The sequence below is a fragment of the Coregonus lavaretus genome (genome assembly GCF_964263955.1).
Source record: "Coregonus lavaretus genome assembly, chromosome: 18".
Lineage (NCBI taxonomy): Eukaryota > Metazoa > Chordata > Actinopteri > Salmoniformes > Salmonidae > Coregonus > Coregonus lavaretus.
In genome coordinates this window covers 41,893,289-41,909,458 of record NC_140005.1, presented here as the reverse complement: position 1 = coordinate 41,909,458, position 16,170 = coordinate 41,893,289, and the positions used below count along the sequence as shown (strand labels likewise).

The window sequence follows — 16,170 nt, the reverse complement described above, 5'->3', positions numbered from 1 at the left end:
CGAGCCAACAAGGTGAAAAATCTGTTGATGTGCCCTTGAGCAAGGCACTTAACCCTAATTTGCTCCAGGGGCTCGTACTATGGCTGACCTTGTAAAACATATATTATTTTTTTTACGATGACCAACCAGTTTGGAAATATTGAATTGAGGAATCAGACTGGACATGGACAATGGAAATGCCTCTAATTTATATCTTGTGTATTTTTTAAATTCATGTTGTATATTGAATTTCTGAGTTGACTGGAACTGGACTAGAATGGAACTGAAGCAGAGGTGCTACTACTCTCAGCTTGTGTGAGGAACAGTGCAACAAAGAGAACAAAGCAACAGAAGAAAACGGAATACGCAAGAACAGCTGGGGTGTAGCAGTGTGTATCCTAGGATTGTCTAACTGTCAGTCATGTGTTAGTGAGATTTTGTTTTGCAGGGCCTCCTGTATGTAGTTCAAAAAAGCAGAAAAAAGCAATACTCAAGAGAAAAATATATATTTAATTCCTTTTTCCAGTTTGTAGTATCATTTTCATCAAATATACCTCTTTAGCATTCTTGAGTACTCCAGTTGGTTCTGTCAAAGGAACAGATCTTATCCGTCTAGTGTTGCAGAGTGGATTATTTACAGGTTGCAGCTAATGATATAAACAGTTGCCATGTATGAAACACAAAACCATGTTACCAAAACAGACTGATCCCATGACCCAGAATGCATCTCTTTAGGGTATACAGAAGCAGAGCACAGTCATATGATGTTTTGTCATAAAGAATAAAAATGTCATAACGTTGTCAGACTGCAAAGTTTTCTTGGAAAACCATTAAAATGTACTGGGCTTACAGTATACAACAGGCTTTTCTTAAATCAAATGTGGTCTCAAGAGGTCTAGATATCTCAAGCTTGAAAATCTTTAAAAATGATTCAAATGTTCTATTGTATAGGATTTTCCGGACTAGTTTCCCATCCAGATCTGGATTGACCTTCCTCTCGGTCAAAAATAAACATTTCCATGTTGTTGTTTTTCTCTCAGAGATGGTAAACTAGGTAACCCAGATCCTGTTAAGACCTGTTTTCTAACATTCCACTCACTTGACAAATTTCACGTGTAAAAAAAGAACAAAGAAAAAGAAAGATAATTAATTGTGGCATACAGTTATAGCAAACTCAAATGTGAGAACCTGTTTATCATCTAGAGAAAAAATAAACATAATAGATGAACTATTCACTCTCTATATAATTACAATTAATGATTTCATGTTTCATAGCGACAAGAACACATTGTGCAAACCTAAACCACAACAATCCCCCTTATCAAAACATTTCTTGAGTTTGATTTGTTGCGCTGTTGAGAAGAAAATTCCCTCTGCTAAGTGATGTTTTGAGATGCAAGTAGGGCAATTTTCACAAAGAAGCATTTTCTGCACACAATGTACCAACTGAGAGACAACAGTAACCTACAGTTGTGACCAACTACACAATGGAGCAGCTAGAAAGAGAGTTTACATCTGTGTTTAGACCTGTAGATGATGTCCAGTGCAGAATATATTTATATTTAGTACATCCAGTATCTTGTTCACATTGAGTCAATGTTAGTAGTAAGGATGCACATTGTACATGTAAAAAAAAAAATATCCTTTACAAAGAAAAATATGAATTGATACAAAACAATGCAGCAGTTTTCATTATATTACCAAGTACAGCCAAAATAGCCAAACTACAATTTGTTGTCATTAGCGTATTACAACTCTGCATCATCATCATCATCAATAGCAGTATTGACTGTTGTTAACTCACGTTTAGACTGGTTAAGACTACCATGTGAAATGACAGGACCGAAGTACATAATGTTAAGACCTTATGGAAGAACATTACACTTTGCGAGAGAGAAAAGCAGAAAGCATTTATGCTTACCCAACACCTGACTGAACACAAGACCATTCAGTAGAATACTGAATAGTGAACCAACACTGACACTGAAAATAAAAACTGTTGAAAATACATAGAACTAGTAAGTTTCAAAGTCTACACTACATGAAAGGATATTTTATCTAGGTGGCATATTGAAGAGCCACTTTGGCTCTGCTATGTAAACTAATGTAAGCCTCTTACATCTATTGATTGAGAATTGTATGAAAGGTCAATGAACACTGAAGCAAACACATACTGTAGAAGCACATTAGCTAGTGCTTCGATTAGGCTCAGAGCGCATGAAATCCACTCTACAGCTAAGACTGTAATGACTGTACTCCTGAAATCAGGGCACTTATTTCACTTATCCCAAAGTCCTGGTTTACTGAAATGCCGGGCTTTACAATGTCAAACTAATCCCCATCATACTGCAATATTTGACTCTCACAGACAATCAACTGTTCTACACAATACATTTCTATCTGAACGATCTGTAACGTTGCCCTTGCTGTACGCTGTATCCCAATGGGGTAAGACCACAAGGTCAAGCCGATCCACTCACAATAAATGAATCATCATATAAAACTAATAGCTCTCCCTCAGTAAACAGGTCTGGCCAAATCAACATTTTAAAGAAAACAAACAAATGAACAAAGCAAAAACACTAACTAGCCCCCAGTCTGCTGAGTTTCCCCAGTATACAACTAGTTTAAATCCAGTCTATATACAGTTTACATCTAGTCATATCCAGTCTCCGACTAGTTTAAGGACAGCCTATATCCAGTCTACATCTAGTCATATCCATTCTACAACCAGTTTAGTCCAGTCTATATCTAGTCTACATCTAGTCATATCCAGTCTATGACCAAAGTCCAGTCTACACTCACCGACCAGTTCATTAGGTACACCCATCTAGTACCGGGTCGGATCGCCCTTTGCCTCTAGAACAGCCCAAATACTTCAGGGCATTCTACAAGGTGTCGGAAACGTTCCACAGGGATGTTGGTCCACGTGATGGCATCACACAGTTGCTGCAGATTGGACGGCGGTACATTCATGCTGCGAACGTCCCGTTCCATCTCATCCCAAAGATGCTCTATTGGGATGAGGTCTGGGGACTGCGCAGGCCACTCAAGTAGACTGAACTCGCTGTAATTTTCCAGGCAATGTTTTTCCACTCCTCAATTGTCCAGTGTTGGTGATCACGTGCCCACTGGAGCTGCTTCTTCTTGTTTTTAGCTGATAGGAGTGGAACCCCCGGTGTGGTCGTCTTCTGCAGCAGCCAATCCGTGACAAGGATCGATGAGTTGTGCGTTCCGAGATGCCGTTCTGCACACCACTGTTGTACTGCGGCGTTATTTGTCTGTTTGTGGCCCGCCTATTAGGTTGGGCGATTCTTGCCCATTCCTTCGACCGCTCTCATCAACGAGCTGTTTTCGCCCACAGGACTGCCGCTGACTCTATGTTTTCTGTTTGTCGCACCATTCTCGGTAAATCCTGGACACTGTCGTGCGTGAAAAGCCCAGGAGGGCGGTTGTTTCTGAGGTACTGGATCCGGTGCGCCTGGCACCGACGATCATACCACGCTCAAAGTTGCTTAGGTCACTTGTTTTGCCCATTCTAACGTTCAATCGAACAATAACTGAATGCCTCGATGCCTGCTTTATATAGCAAGCCATGGTCACGTGACTCACTATCTGTTGGAGAGATCCATTTTTCGTGAACGGGGTGGTGTACCTAATAAACTGCCAGGTGATAGTTTATCTAGTCTACATCTAGTCATACCCAGTCTACATTCAGTCTTTATCCAGTCTAAGACCCGTCTATAACCAGTCTGTCTAGTCTAGATCTAGTCTATGTCCAGTCTACGACCATTGTACTTCCAGTCTAGACCCAGTCTATGTCAAGTTGATGTCCAGTCTACGATCAGTTATGTCCAGTGTACATTCAGTCTATGCACAAACATCGACCAACTCGTCCTCCGGTACAGTTCTTCAAAGTGCAAAAAGTGACTTTTCTCCCTTCTCCTGTGAAATAAACAGTAATGAAATCCTCCCGCCCTCCCTGCATCCGTCCGTCTGCGTGTGTTCACTGCTGTGCACATTCTCCAGGCTGGTCCTGGTCCAGCGTAGGGCTGCTGCTCTCTGAGAGGCCACCTGTTTTCTGTTCTATAGGCACCTGGGGGACAGAAGGGACAACATGGTCAGAAAGGCAAACACAAGGACACCTATGGAGGCCTACTGCTTAGGAAGCACTAAAGGTGATCTCTAAAGTCTATAGATCTGTTGTGGAGTCTCAAACCAAGAACTGCACCGCAGCTTGACCCTGTGCTCGTCTCAAATGTATGTGGGATGTGTGCTGTCGGGGGGGGGGGGGGTTGAGAGCAGAGCAGAAGACACATTTCCATTGTTCGCTGTAACTCTAATGGACATAAAGTTGTATTGTATAAGAACGTCAGTGAGCGATACGGTCTACTTAAATGAAGGTGTGATTGTCTTTGGCCACAAGGTGGCGATCATAGCCCATACAGTGAGATAGATAGATTTAGATCAGTGACGAGATAGATCAGTGACGAGATAGATCAGTGACCAGACAGACAGACAGACAGACAGACAGACAGACAATATGCTACATTCCCACACACAACCAAGGCAATCCATCTATGTCTCTGTTTAGAGAAGAGAGAAGTCGGAGGTAGAGGAAAGTCTGAGCAGAGGTTAGTGTCGTAGCGCTGCCTACCACATGAAGCAGGTTGATCTGGTGAGGTGTCTACCCTGGCTGATGCCTTGACCTGGATATAGATAGAGATCCCTGGGTTGGACTCGGCTCTGGCTAGCCACGCTAGTTATATACCACTAGCTGATCCTTACCAGCTGTCATCTGTCTAACACTCACTGTGCTCCTGAAGCTTTCCACTAAGTGTACACGTGGGAATTAACCTGTACACACAGTGAACTTTACAATATAAATTACTTTATATTAACCAACGTGAAGGATATTGACCTTGTTTAAAAATCGTTAATCTGAATGGTCCTTGAGACTCACCTAAAATACTTTTAGAAGAACCAAACCACTGCTATAATTACTAATATAGCGTAGCTCACTGTATAATAACATGGTTATCCTACTGTTGTACTGTATGATAACAGGGCTTTCTTACTGTACGTGTGGCCTGGGCCCGTATCCATAAAGAGTCTCAGAGTACGAGTGCTGACCTATAATCAGTTTAGCCTTTTAGATCATTATGAATAAGACTATATGGACAGATCCTAGATCAGCACACCTACTCTGAGATGCTTTGTGGATACGGGCCCTGCGTTAATTGTTGTTTGTGTTGATCTGCAGCAACTGTGCCGACTACTGCTGACTACTGTGTTAGCTACTGTTAGTGGGAGCCAGAGAGGTTGCTCATCGTGCCTAATTACACATTACATACACACACAGAAAACAGCTCCCGTGGCTGAGCCAGAAGGTTACGGAGGACACCCAACGTGTGTGTTTGGGTGTGTGTATGTCATTTTACCATGTCAGCCCATTCACAAAAGGCTAGAACTCCTCACACAAACACCCTGGTCTATTACCTGGTAGGAGTAGTGTGATTTGTAGTTGATCCACTTCTTGACATCTGTCCTGTCCTCTACAGAGAGGGAGCGGACGGTGGCTTTGGAGGCGGAGGCGGCAGGCATGTCAAACTCTACCTCTAGGTGGCTCTGCAGCGAGGCTGGCACCTCCCGGTCCGAAACAAGCTCCAGACGACAGAAGAAGGTGTGGGGGTGACCCAACGCTGCCAGGGGGAGAGACACACATACATTAACACACATATCAACACACACCTCGTACGCAAACACACACATTTATCATCATCAGCGATCACTCTGGGTCGAGCATGATTGTCCTCCTGGTGGGTCCGCACACGCAGACACACACACACACACACACAGAGCACAGAAAGAAAGGGAGAGCAAACCCTTACCCCTAACCATGTGTAGATTGGATAGGTGTAAGCAATATTGCAATCTACATCAAACTTATCAGGTGACAACTATTACCATACCTATCCAATTCTTTCAGGTCTACATGAAGTGCCTAGGGGAAGGGGCTAGCAGTTGTCTCTGGACAGGGCACCAGAGAGGGTGAGTTATGCCAAGAACATCATAACACTGAGCACGGACGGGACGGGCCACACAGAGGGGTCAAAACAGGAAGTGCCATGAGGTGAGGTCAGAGGTCAGATAGAATATCCTCTGTTGTACACACGGTCTTTTGAGAAGAGGACTGTAGCAGTGAAATGTTAACCAGCATACCACCATGATTCTCTCATTTGTGGTGCAGGGAATTACAGCCCCAGAGTTGACATCATGGTGTGGACTGTACCACACATATAACTAAGGGACGAATGAGCATGAAGAAAGAAAAGAAGGAACACAAAGAAGAGAGAGAAAGAAAAAGCAAGGCAGACAGAAAGACAAAAGATGGTGCAGACAAAAGAAAGAGAAGAGAGAGAGAAAATGGAGGGCAGGCTTGGCCCAGTTAGGTAGAGAGGGGGAGATGAGGAGGGGGGAGAGGAGCTGAAGCAAGGGCGAGAGCTAAAGAGAGGGGAAAGGAGAGGAAAAGTGAGAGAGGGAAGAAAAGTGAGAGAGAGGGAAGAGAGGCAGAGGGTAAAGAGAGAAAGAAGAAAGGGGGGAGAGAATGAGGGAAGAAAGAGAGGGGCCCACAATAGAAGGGGGGGGGGGGGCAGCCCGTGGCAGAGCATGTATTTACAATAGAAGCCTGTGGCCTGTGGGTTTGTGAGGTAATGCATGGTGACAGCCAGGGCTTTGTCTGGCCAATCAGTACTCAGGACAGGCAGCCATGCTGACAGCCTATTGAAAGGCCTGGAGGGGACCGCATTCTGACAGAGACATACCAACACTGGACTGGGGCCAGGGAGAACACACAAACTCATACACATGCACAGGCACGTGCACGAGTGCACACACAGTGAGAGATGATGGGCGCATACACACACGCAGAGGCGCAGATGCACGCAATCATTCACGGATACATGCCTGCATGCACACACATAAACAACTCTACAACACATACGCACACTATGATATTGACAGTGCCTGGGATAAGGACTATTGACAGTCTGCACAGTGTAATGACAGCAGAAACAGATCAATGCTCATCATCTCTCACTGCTGGGTGAAATAGGGACAGGACATAGGGACATCCCCCATGTCCTGTCCCTCTGAGCTGGGTGAAATATAAACCAGCTCCACTAACACTGACTGGCACTGTGATGAAACCTCAAATGGATCGTCAGAAGAATGAGAATGTAAGGAGATGGACCTGATCCTCCGCACATGTATAGATATTTAGGGCCAGTTTCCCCTGACACAGATTATGCCTAGTGAAATAGCTAAAGAGCTATTTAAATAGAGATTCTCCATTGAACATTCATTTTTAGACCAGGCTTAATCTGTGTCTGGGAAACCAGCCCATAGTGTCCGAAATGAGCCATCTCTCTGCTGTCAGGTGTGACTGGTAAAACAACTATAGATCTAGCCCTTTTCACAGTGACAATAGCAGGGTATCTCCTCAAACTCTTTCCCTCCTTACCAAAGGTTTGTGCATCGCTAGTGAAATAGCTGTGTATTTTTGCATTTATACAGTGAGAATAGAGATCGTTATCATACTGAGTATTACCCCAACAACGTCCCTACTTCTTACCAGAGTTTTTGTCAGGCAGGCGGCTGAGCCTCCACACCACAGCTTTAAAAGCCTGTTCATACTTGGCCGTGCCAAGGGTCACCCTCATCACTGGCTCTGACCCGGAAGTACTCGCCGTGCCGAAGCTGGCACCCTTGTTGAACCTCGCCTTCAGTGACCTCTCCCCCATCACCCCGTCCCGACGGAAGTTCTTGGCCCAAATCTCAGGGATAGGGTAGCGTATCTAGGGGTAGGCATGATAATCAATGTTAGCAAATGACTGAGGGAAGTGAAGTTCATTAATAAAACTGTTGGAGACACGATATTCAATTATAATTTTACCGCCACATTCTCGCAGGGGATGAGGTTCAACGCGTCCCGATTGGATGAGAACCCCTGTGACATCAGCAGCCAGGACTGCAGGGTGACCTCGGCGCCGCGGACGGAGGCGACGGTGCGCAGCGTGAAGGGGAGGGTCTTCTCTGCGAAGGCCGTGCGGAAGGCGAGCAGCTGGAAACGGCGGCAGGGTGGCGGTGTGAAGACAACTTGGCGTGACGACAGGAACTCTAGTTCGTCTGCGTGTTCGTCGTGAAGCTCGCAGTCACGCAAGCAGATCCAGCGTGTGGTGGTGTTGGGGATAATGTCGTGTCTGGAGACCACCTCCTTACCTTTGACCTGGACGAACAACATCGGGAGAGGGGTTTAACACTTTCATGTATACATGCATTTAAATGTTTGTAACTTTCTCTGAATAAGTGTCTGCAGAACTCTAGGGCGAATATTCTGATGTGTACACATCTCACCATCCAAATGATTCAGTGGAGACTGCTGAGGGGAGGATGGCTCATAATAATGGCTGGAATGGAGTCAATGGAATGGCATCAAACGCATGGAAACCACATGTTTGATGTGTTTCATACCATTCCATTGACTCCATTCCGGCCAATATTATGAGCCATCCTCCCCTCACCAGCCTCCACTGCAATGATCTATCAAAATGGTTACAATTTGAGCCCTACAAAAATCCCTCTTTCACACACCTATAAGCTACCTAACATGAACCACCCTCCCCATTTCACTCGTGTAACTGAACGTCTGTTTTAACCCACTCTCTTTCTCTCCTTCTCTTTTACCTGCACATCATTGAGTCCGAGGCGGCAGCCTGCCGACCCAGAGAGGAAGGCTAGCACGTGCACACGAGTCATCACAAGCTGCTTCAGAATCCTCCCATCTCCTGCGGCGACCGTCCCGTAGAACTCGTCCCTCACCTCCACCTGCACCTCCTCCTCTGTCAGCCCCGCCCCTATGGGCGACCCCGTCGTCCCCGGCAACGCCCCGCCCGTCACTGCCGGCAACTGCCTCAGCACCTCCACCAGCGCGTGACGAAAACTCAGGAAGTCGTGGTAACAGGTGGTGCCCAGCTTCACCAGCTGCTCACGGATTGGCTGGTGTGTGACGGGCGACTTCGGCTGGATTCGTCTCCTCTCGCGGTATTGGACGAGGTCCACACTGAGAGTGTGGACGCGGCCGGCTTCTTCGTAGTTCTGCAGGCGGTGTTCAGCCGCCTCATGGCGAGGGTCCAGCTTCAGGGTCCTGAAGGGTTTTTCCAGACCTTTTTCGTAGAACATCTGGAGCACGCCGTTGTCAGACAGACGGACATAGATAGGCCCCCAGTGGCGTGACGACATGATGTTCTTCTTCTCTGGTATACGGAGCAACATGGCCCAGCCATCTTGGGAGGTCATGTGATCTGGGAGGTAGGGGGCGCTCTCATCCTCTCCCTCCATCCCATCTTCCTTTGCCTCCTCCGCATCCTCCACTGAGTCATCAGGCAGAGTGGGGCTGCCTGGATCGTCTGGGTCTGTGATCTGGAGGTTTCTCAGCTGATCCAGGTCTAGTCTGTCTAAGGGAGGAGTGACATGGCTGACAGTCTCTCCTCCTCCTCTGGTGGGCTCAAACTCGGAGGAGAAAACTAGAATGGACTCTCGTTTGGCCTCTTGGCTGTGGGAGCTGAGAGACTGGAAGAAAGGAGAGCTAAAGGAGAAGGCACAGGGAGAGCTCTCCCGGTGGTGGGCGGAGCCATTACTCTGGATCATCGGTGATGTCACTTCCTTTTTACAGTCAAAGTAGGAACTAAAGGGGTTGATGGGAGAGGGCTGGATGTCATTGAACTCTTCACACAGGAAAGGGTTCTTCTTGGTGTAGGGTTTAGTGCTGCCGGGGAGCAGGGGAGCAGTTATAGGCTCAGTCAGAAGGGTTCTAGGAGGGTTTCCGTCTGGCGTCAGGTCCAGGAGGTGGCGGTTCTGGTTCTGCTGGTTCCCGTTCTGCTTCCAAACGTTGGGAGGAGAACCAATCAGGTTACTGTTGGCATCCTGGAAGGGGCTGAGATTATCCAATCGGATGTGGGATGGCTGCTCCCGGCGGTGGAGGTGGGGCTTGTCCTCCTCGTCATCGTCGAAGGTCACCCAGGAAGAGAAGCGTCCAGAAGAAATGGGGGTCTCTGATTGGGTGCCGGGGAGTTTAGTGTTGGAAGTCCAGCTGACTGAATCCATCTCTATACCTTCATCCTCTGGGAACATTGACGAATCTACACAAAAACGAACAGATATTTTAAATATAAATTAATAATATAATACATATTACATTATAAAACCATATCATACGCATAATATACATAGTACGAAACCATTTCTTGAAACTGAGTGACTAATGCTGCTCATTATCTTGTGCATCTACGGTACCATTTACGTAGTCTGTCCACGAGAGATTAGTTAAAGAATGATCTGGTGAGTGAGACCTATTTATTTAAACCGAACAATCCAAAATAAGTGGGCAACTTTATTTATACCAGATTATCTCATATTGTACAAGTCAGCTCATATATAGGCAACAGATACCAGGGTACAAGGGTATGACACACACATACAAAAACACACTTCCCAATCCAAGAGAATACAACTAGAATCAATCAATCAATCTCCCCCAACCTCCCCGTCTCAGCCTCCAGTATCTATGCTGCAATAGTCTATGTGCTGGGGGGGCTAGGGTCAGTCTGTTATATCTGGTGTAATTCTCCAGTCTTATCTGGTGTTCTGTGTGAATTTAAGTATGCTCCCTCTAACTCCCTCTCTCTCTCCCCTCCCGGAGGAACTGAGCCCTAGGACCAAGCCTCAGGACTACCTGGCCTGATGACTACTGTCCACCTAGTCATACTGCTGATCCAGTTTAAACTGTTCTGCCTGCGGCTATGGAACCCTGACCTGTTCACCGGACGTGCTACCTTGTCCCGGACCAGCTGTTTTCGACTTTCTCTCTCTCTACTGCACCTGCTGTCTCGACCTCTGAATGCTTGGCTATGAAAAGCCAACTGACATTTCCTCCTGAGGTACTGACCTATTGCACCCTCTACAATCACTGTGATTATTATTTGACCCTGCTGGTCACCTTTGAACACCTTGAATAACGATCTGGCCTTAATGGCAATGTACTCTTATAATCTCCACCCGGCACAGCCAGAAGAGGACTGGCCACCCCTCAGAGCCTGGTTCCTCAAGGTTTCTTCCTAGGTTCCTGCCTTTCTAGGGTGTTTTTCCTAGCCACTGTGCTTCTGCATTGCTTGCTGTTTGGGGTTTTACGCTGGGTTTCTGTACAGCACTTTGTGACATCTGCTGATGTAAAAATGGCTTTATAAATTCATTTGATTTGATTGATTGAATACAACTACTAGGAGGATTCAAAGGAATACTGGCACATTCCAACACACAAAGTCGTGCACAAAGCTACATACTGTACCTTTAATGGACAGAGAGGCCTTGACTGTGTGTTCAAATCAAATAAAAAGTTTATTGGTCGTGTACACATATTTGCAGATGTTATCGCCGGTGCAGCAAAATGTTTGTGTTTCTAGTTCCAACAGTGCAGTAATACCTAGCAATACGCACAAATCCCAAAAATAAAGATAAAAACTATCAAAACGAGCAATGTCAGAGAGAGAGAGACACATAAGGAAAGCTTTGTGAGCATAGCCTTGCTATTGAGAAAGGCCTCACAAAATGAGGTGGAAACTGAGCTGCACTTCCTAACCTTCTTCCAAATGTATGACCATATTAGAGACACATATTTCCCTCAGATTACACAGCCCCGCAAATAATTTGAAAACAAACCCAATTTTGATAAACTCCCATATCTATTGGGTGAAATACCACAGTGTGCCGTCACAGCAGTAAGATGTGTGACCTGTTGCCACAAGAAAAGGGCAACCAGTGAAGAACAAACACCATTGTAAATACAACCCATATTTATGTGTATTTATTTTCCCTTTTGTACTTTAACTATTTGCACATAATATAACATTTGAAATGTCTTTATTCTTTTGGAACATTTGTGAGTGTTTACTGTACTGTTTTTTTTAATGGTTTATTTCACTTTAGTTTATTAACTATTTCACTTGCTTTGGCAATGTAAATATACAGTACCAGTCAAAAGTTTGGACACACCTACTCAATCAAGGGTTTTTCTTTATTTTTACTATTTTCTACATTGTATGATAATAGTGAAGACATCAAAACTATGAAATAACGCATATGGAATCATGTAGTAACCAAAAAAGTGTTAAACAAATCAAAATATATTTTATAATTGAGTTCTTCAAAGTAGCCACCCTTTGCCTTGATGACAGCTTTGCACACTCTAGAATACAGTATATACATATGAAGTGGGTAAAACAGTATGTAACATTATTAAAGTGACCAGTGTTCAATGACTATGTATATAGGGCAGCAGTCTGTAAGGTGCAGGGTAGAGTACTAGGTGGTAGCCAGCTAGTGACAGTGAGTAAGGTTCAGGGCAGGGTACTGGTCGGAGGTTGGCCAGTGGTGACTGTTTAACAGTCTGATGGCCTGGAGATGGAAGCTGTTTTTCAGGCTCTCTGTTCCAGCTTTGATGCACCTGTACTGTATCCGCCTTCTAGATGGTAGCAGGGTGAACAGGCCGTGGCTCGGGTGGCTGAGGTCCTTGATGATCTTACATTTGACATTTTAGTCATGTAGCAGACGCTCTTATCCAGAGCGACTTAGTGCATACATTATTTTTTTCCATACTGGCCCCCCGTGGGAATCGAACCCACAACCCTGGCGTTACAAGCGCCATGCTCTACCAACTGAGCTACACGGGACCACGGGATCTTCTTGGCCTTCCTGTGACACCGGGTGCTGTAGATGTCCTGGAGGGCAGGCAGTGTGCCCCCGGTGATGCTTTGGACTGACCGCACCACCCTCTAGAGAGCCCTGCGGTTGTGGGCGGTGCAATTGCTGTACCAGGCGGTGATACAGCCCGACAGGATGCTCTCAATGGTGCATCTATAGAAGTTTGTGAAGGTCAGGTGCCAAGCCGAATTTCTTCCGCCTCCTGAGGTTGAAGAGGCGCAGTTGCGCCTTTTTCACCACACTGTCTGTGTAAATAGACCATTTCAGGTCGTCAGTGACGTACACTCAGAGGAACTTGAAGCTTTTCACCCTCTCCACTGCAGCCCTGTTGATGGGGATGAGGGCATGCTCTCTCTGCTGTCTCCTGTCGTCCACGATCAGCTCCTTTATTTTGTTGACATTGAGGGAGAGGTTATTTTCCTGGCACCACTCCGCCAGGGCTCTTGCCTCCTCCCTCGCGGTCTCGTCAATGATGGCAATCAGGCCTACCACTGTTGTGTCATCAGCAAACTTGATAATTGAGTTGGAGACGTGTGGCCACGCAGTCATGGGTGAACAGGGAGTACAGGAGGGGGCTGAGTGTTTATACTGTGTGTTTGTGGGTGCACGTGCGTGCATGCGTGCGTGCGCGTATTGTACAATCACAATAGGATCGCTGACTCGGGAAGTTGTGTTTGGTTGAATCCTTCTGTGTCAGCAGCCACAGGTCTTCCCCATACTGTTCTCTAAACTTCTACTACATACTATAGATTACATTCAAAACTGTGGAGGAAAATCACTTGAGCTGAAGGAAACCAACTGTTGTAAAATTGTGAAGGAATTTCTGTAGACCTTTACTAAAAGATGAAAATAAATACAATTAGTACAAAGTGAGATATCTCAGTGTGGCCAAGGTTGTCTGTCTGTCCGTCGGTCCATCTGTTTCTGTCTTTTGTTTCTCTTTCTATAGATTAGATTGAGGCTCCCTGTGAGTGAACTGAATGTCTTCTCCTTTCTCTCTTTCCCCTCACTCCATTCCTCCGCTCAGAATGTATCAGTCTTTCATGCTCTGTTCTAATAGAGAGAGAGGGAGAGCAAAAGAGAGAGCACGAGAGAGAGAGAGCGAGAGAGAGAGCGAGAGAGAGAGAGAGAGCGAGAGATAGAGCGAGAGAGAGAGAGAGAGAGAGAGAGAAGGAGAGAGGGGGAAGAGAGGGAGAAGAGAGGGAGAAGAGATCGAGGAAGAAGAGGGAGGGAGAGATAGGGATAAGAGCGAGAGGGACAGAGACAGAGAGACAGAGAGAGAGGATAAATGTGTGGCCTCTGAGCACAGACAATACAGGCCGAACTCTGCTGTACGAGTGTGGGTAACTAATTTGCCAAGCAGAGTGACACACAGACACACACAGACGCGACAGAAGAATGACGTAACATACAATGACACAAAAACATGAAACACACACACACACAAGGCTATGCAAGGCTGTTGAGGCTCCAAGGTCATGTTGACATAGAGAAACATACCTGACATGCTCAGTTCACAGTTCCCCCAGGCAAGCTAACTAACCCTACAGTACAACAAGGCTCCATTCAAACCAACACAATACTAATCCACTGGGCTTTCAACTAGCTGCTGCCTTTGTAGTCTATTCACCCTCTTCACACTACATTACCCATGATTCACTGCTGTTGGGCTCTCTACAGGAATCCCTTTTTGTACTACTCACTATCCACGTCCTAATCCCATGTTACTGGGCCCACCCATAACCGCGGCCATACTCTGGACCTGGTTATTACCAAGGGGCTTTCTATTGACATATCCTCTATTGTTGATCATATAAAGCAACATCACCACTGTGTATTTTTTACTACCTTGTTGCCCATAATACAGGATAATACTGAACGCATTATTAAGAAACGCTATTTTACCTCTGAAGTTGCTACAGATTTTATTGAGTGTATGAACAATACACCATCACCTATTCTGCCTTCCTCTTGTGATGATTTAATTGATAACATTAATAGCAAATTAAGGGCAACCATTGATGCCATAGCTCCAGTAAAGTTGAAAAAGGCCACATCCAAAAGGAGAGCCCCTTGGATAAGTGAGGAAACTAATCAATTAAAGAGAAATTGCAGAAAGGCAGAGCGGAAGTGGAGAAAGTCAAAGTTGCAGGTCTGTTATGATATTCTGAGAGAGTAACTTGGCAAATGCACTTCCGCGTTGTCGTGCTGTTTGCTGTGACTTTTTTACTTTTAATAACCGTTTAATCAAAACTCGGCATTTAACACATTTACCAACGTCTTAGTTTTTTCCTTGCTCGACTTTTTTCATTCAACTTTTTCACCCCGGACGCTTTAGTACCTGGATACCAACAACCGAGCCAGGCTACGAAGAGCTCAACTCGTACAACGCTCTCTATAAAACTACTAAAGGAAAGTGCTAATTTCCAGCGTATGAGTGTGACCCCAATTGTTGGCTAGTAAATGCTGTAATTGTATGTTTTGTATCCCCCACGACTACAGACACTGGGGACATGCCCGATACAGCTCTGAGAGGCTATACAGAACACTAACACTCAACCAGGCCGGTGCGTAGAAAGGAACAGCCGGCGACCTGCCACTGATAACCGACCCAGACATCACCCGCACCCCTGCGCTTCTCTCTCGCTCTCACACTCAATGAGAGACAGACAACAACACAGTTGTGCGGGGGGCTTGTGGGGGCGTCCGCGGCCATGGAGGGAGCATCTAAGTCCCAGGCGGAGATGGGAAATGTTTGTTCCCTTGGACTGTTGGCATGCATCAGTGAAAACTCATTTGAATCTGCTGGGGACTCGCGAGCTATTAAATGTATAATATGCGACATGTTCGTTGTTGTCACGGGGAAAGATCCGATGGATACCTTCATTTGTGAAAAATTTATTGAACTTGATGCAGCTAAAGAAAGGATTATTACTCTTCATGAAGAAATAAAAACATTTGAACACTGCACCCCTCTACTAGCTTGAACCAGAAAATGGCTGCTCACTGTTCGACTCCAGTTGAGCGTAAATGGATGCGTGTCGGAACCAGAAAGAAGGAGAAGAATCGTTCTCAGCATGCCTGCCTTCTTCCCCCGCGGCCAGGTATGTCTACCTCTGCTAAGCTTCCCAGTAAAGCAAGAAAAATAATCAAGCATCCCAGAAAAGTGATAAAAATAAGCTTAAGAAACAAGGTTCATGAAATCAATAATTTGCTAGTAACAGATGACATTCATATTCTGACAATCTCTGAAACTCACTTAGATAATACCTTTGATGATACAGTGGTAGCAATACAAGGTTATAACATTTACAGAAAATACATAAATGCCAACGGGGGCGGTGTTGCGGTCTATATTCAGAACCACATTCCTGT

At 45.5% G+C, this 16,170-nt stretch overlaps 1 protein-coding gene across 3 annotated transcripts in view; it reads right to left on the bottom strand.

The window, feature by feature from the left end:
- Positions 1-469: 469 nt before the first annotated feature.
- ston2 (stonin 2) overlaps positions 470-16,170 on the bottom strand; it is a 57,715-nt gene continuing 42,014 nt past the window's right edge. For all 3 annotated transcript variants that reach the window (XM_084182498.1, XM_084182499.1, XM_084182500.1), the window contains 5 exons: positions 8,725-10,178; positions 7,934-8,266; positions 7,613-7,835; positions 5,479-5,681; positions 470-4,075 (listed from right to left, as the gene is read on the bottom strand). In XM_084182498.1, the coding sequence (XP_084038624.1) occupies positions 3,986-4,075; positions 5,479-5,681; positions 7,613-7,835; positions 7,934-8,266; positions 8,725-10,178 (2,303 nt within the window). In that variant the 3' untranslated portion in view covers positions 470-3,985. The remainder of the gene's footprint in view (positions 4,076-5,478; positions 5,682-7,612; positions 7,836-7,933; positions 8,267-8,724; positions 10,179-16,170) is intronic.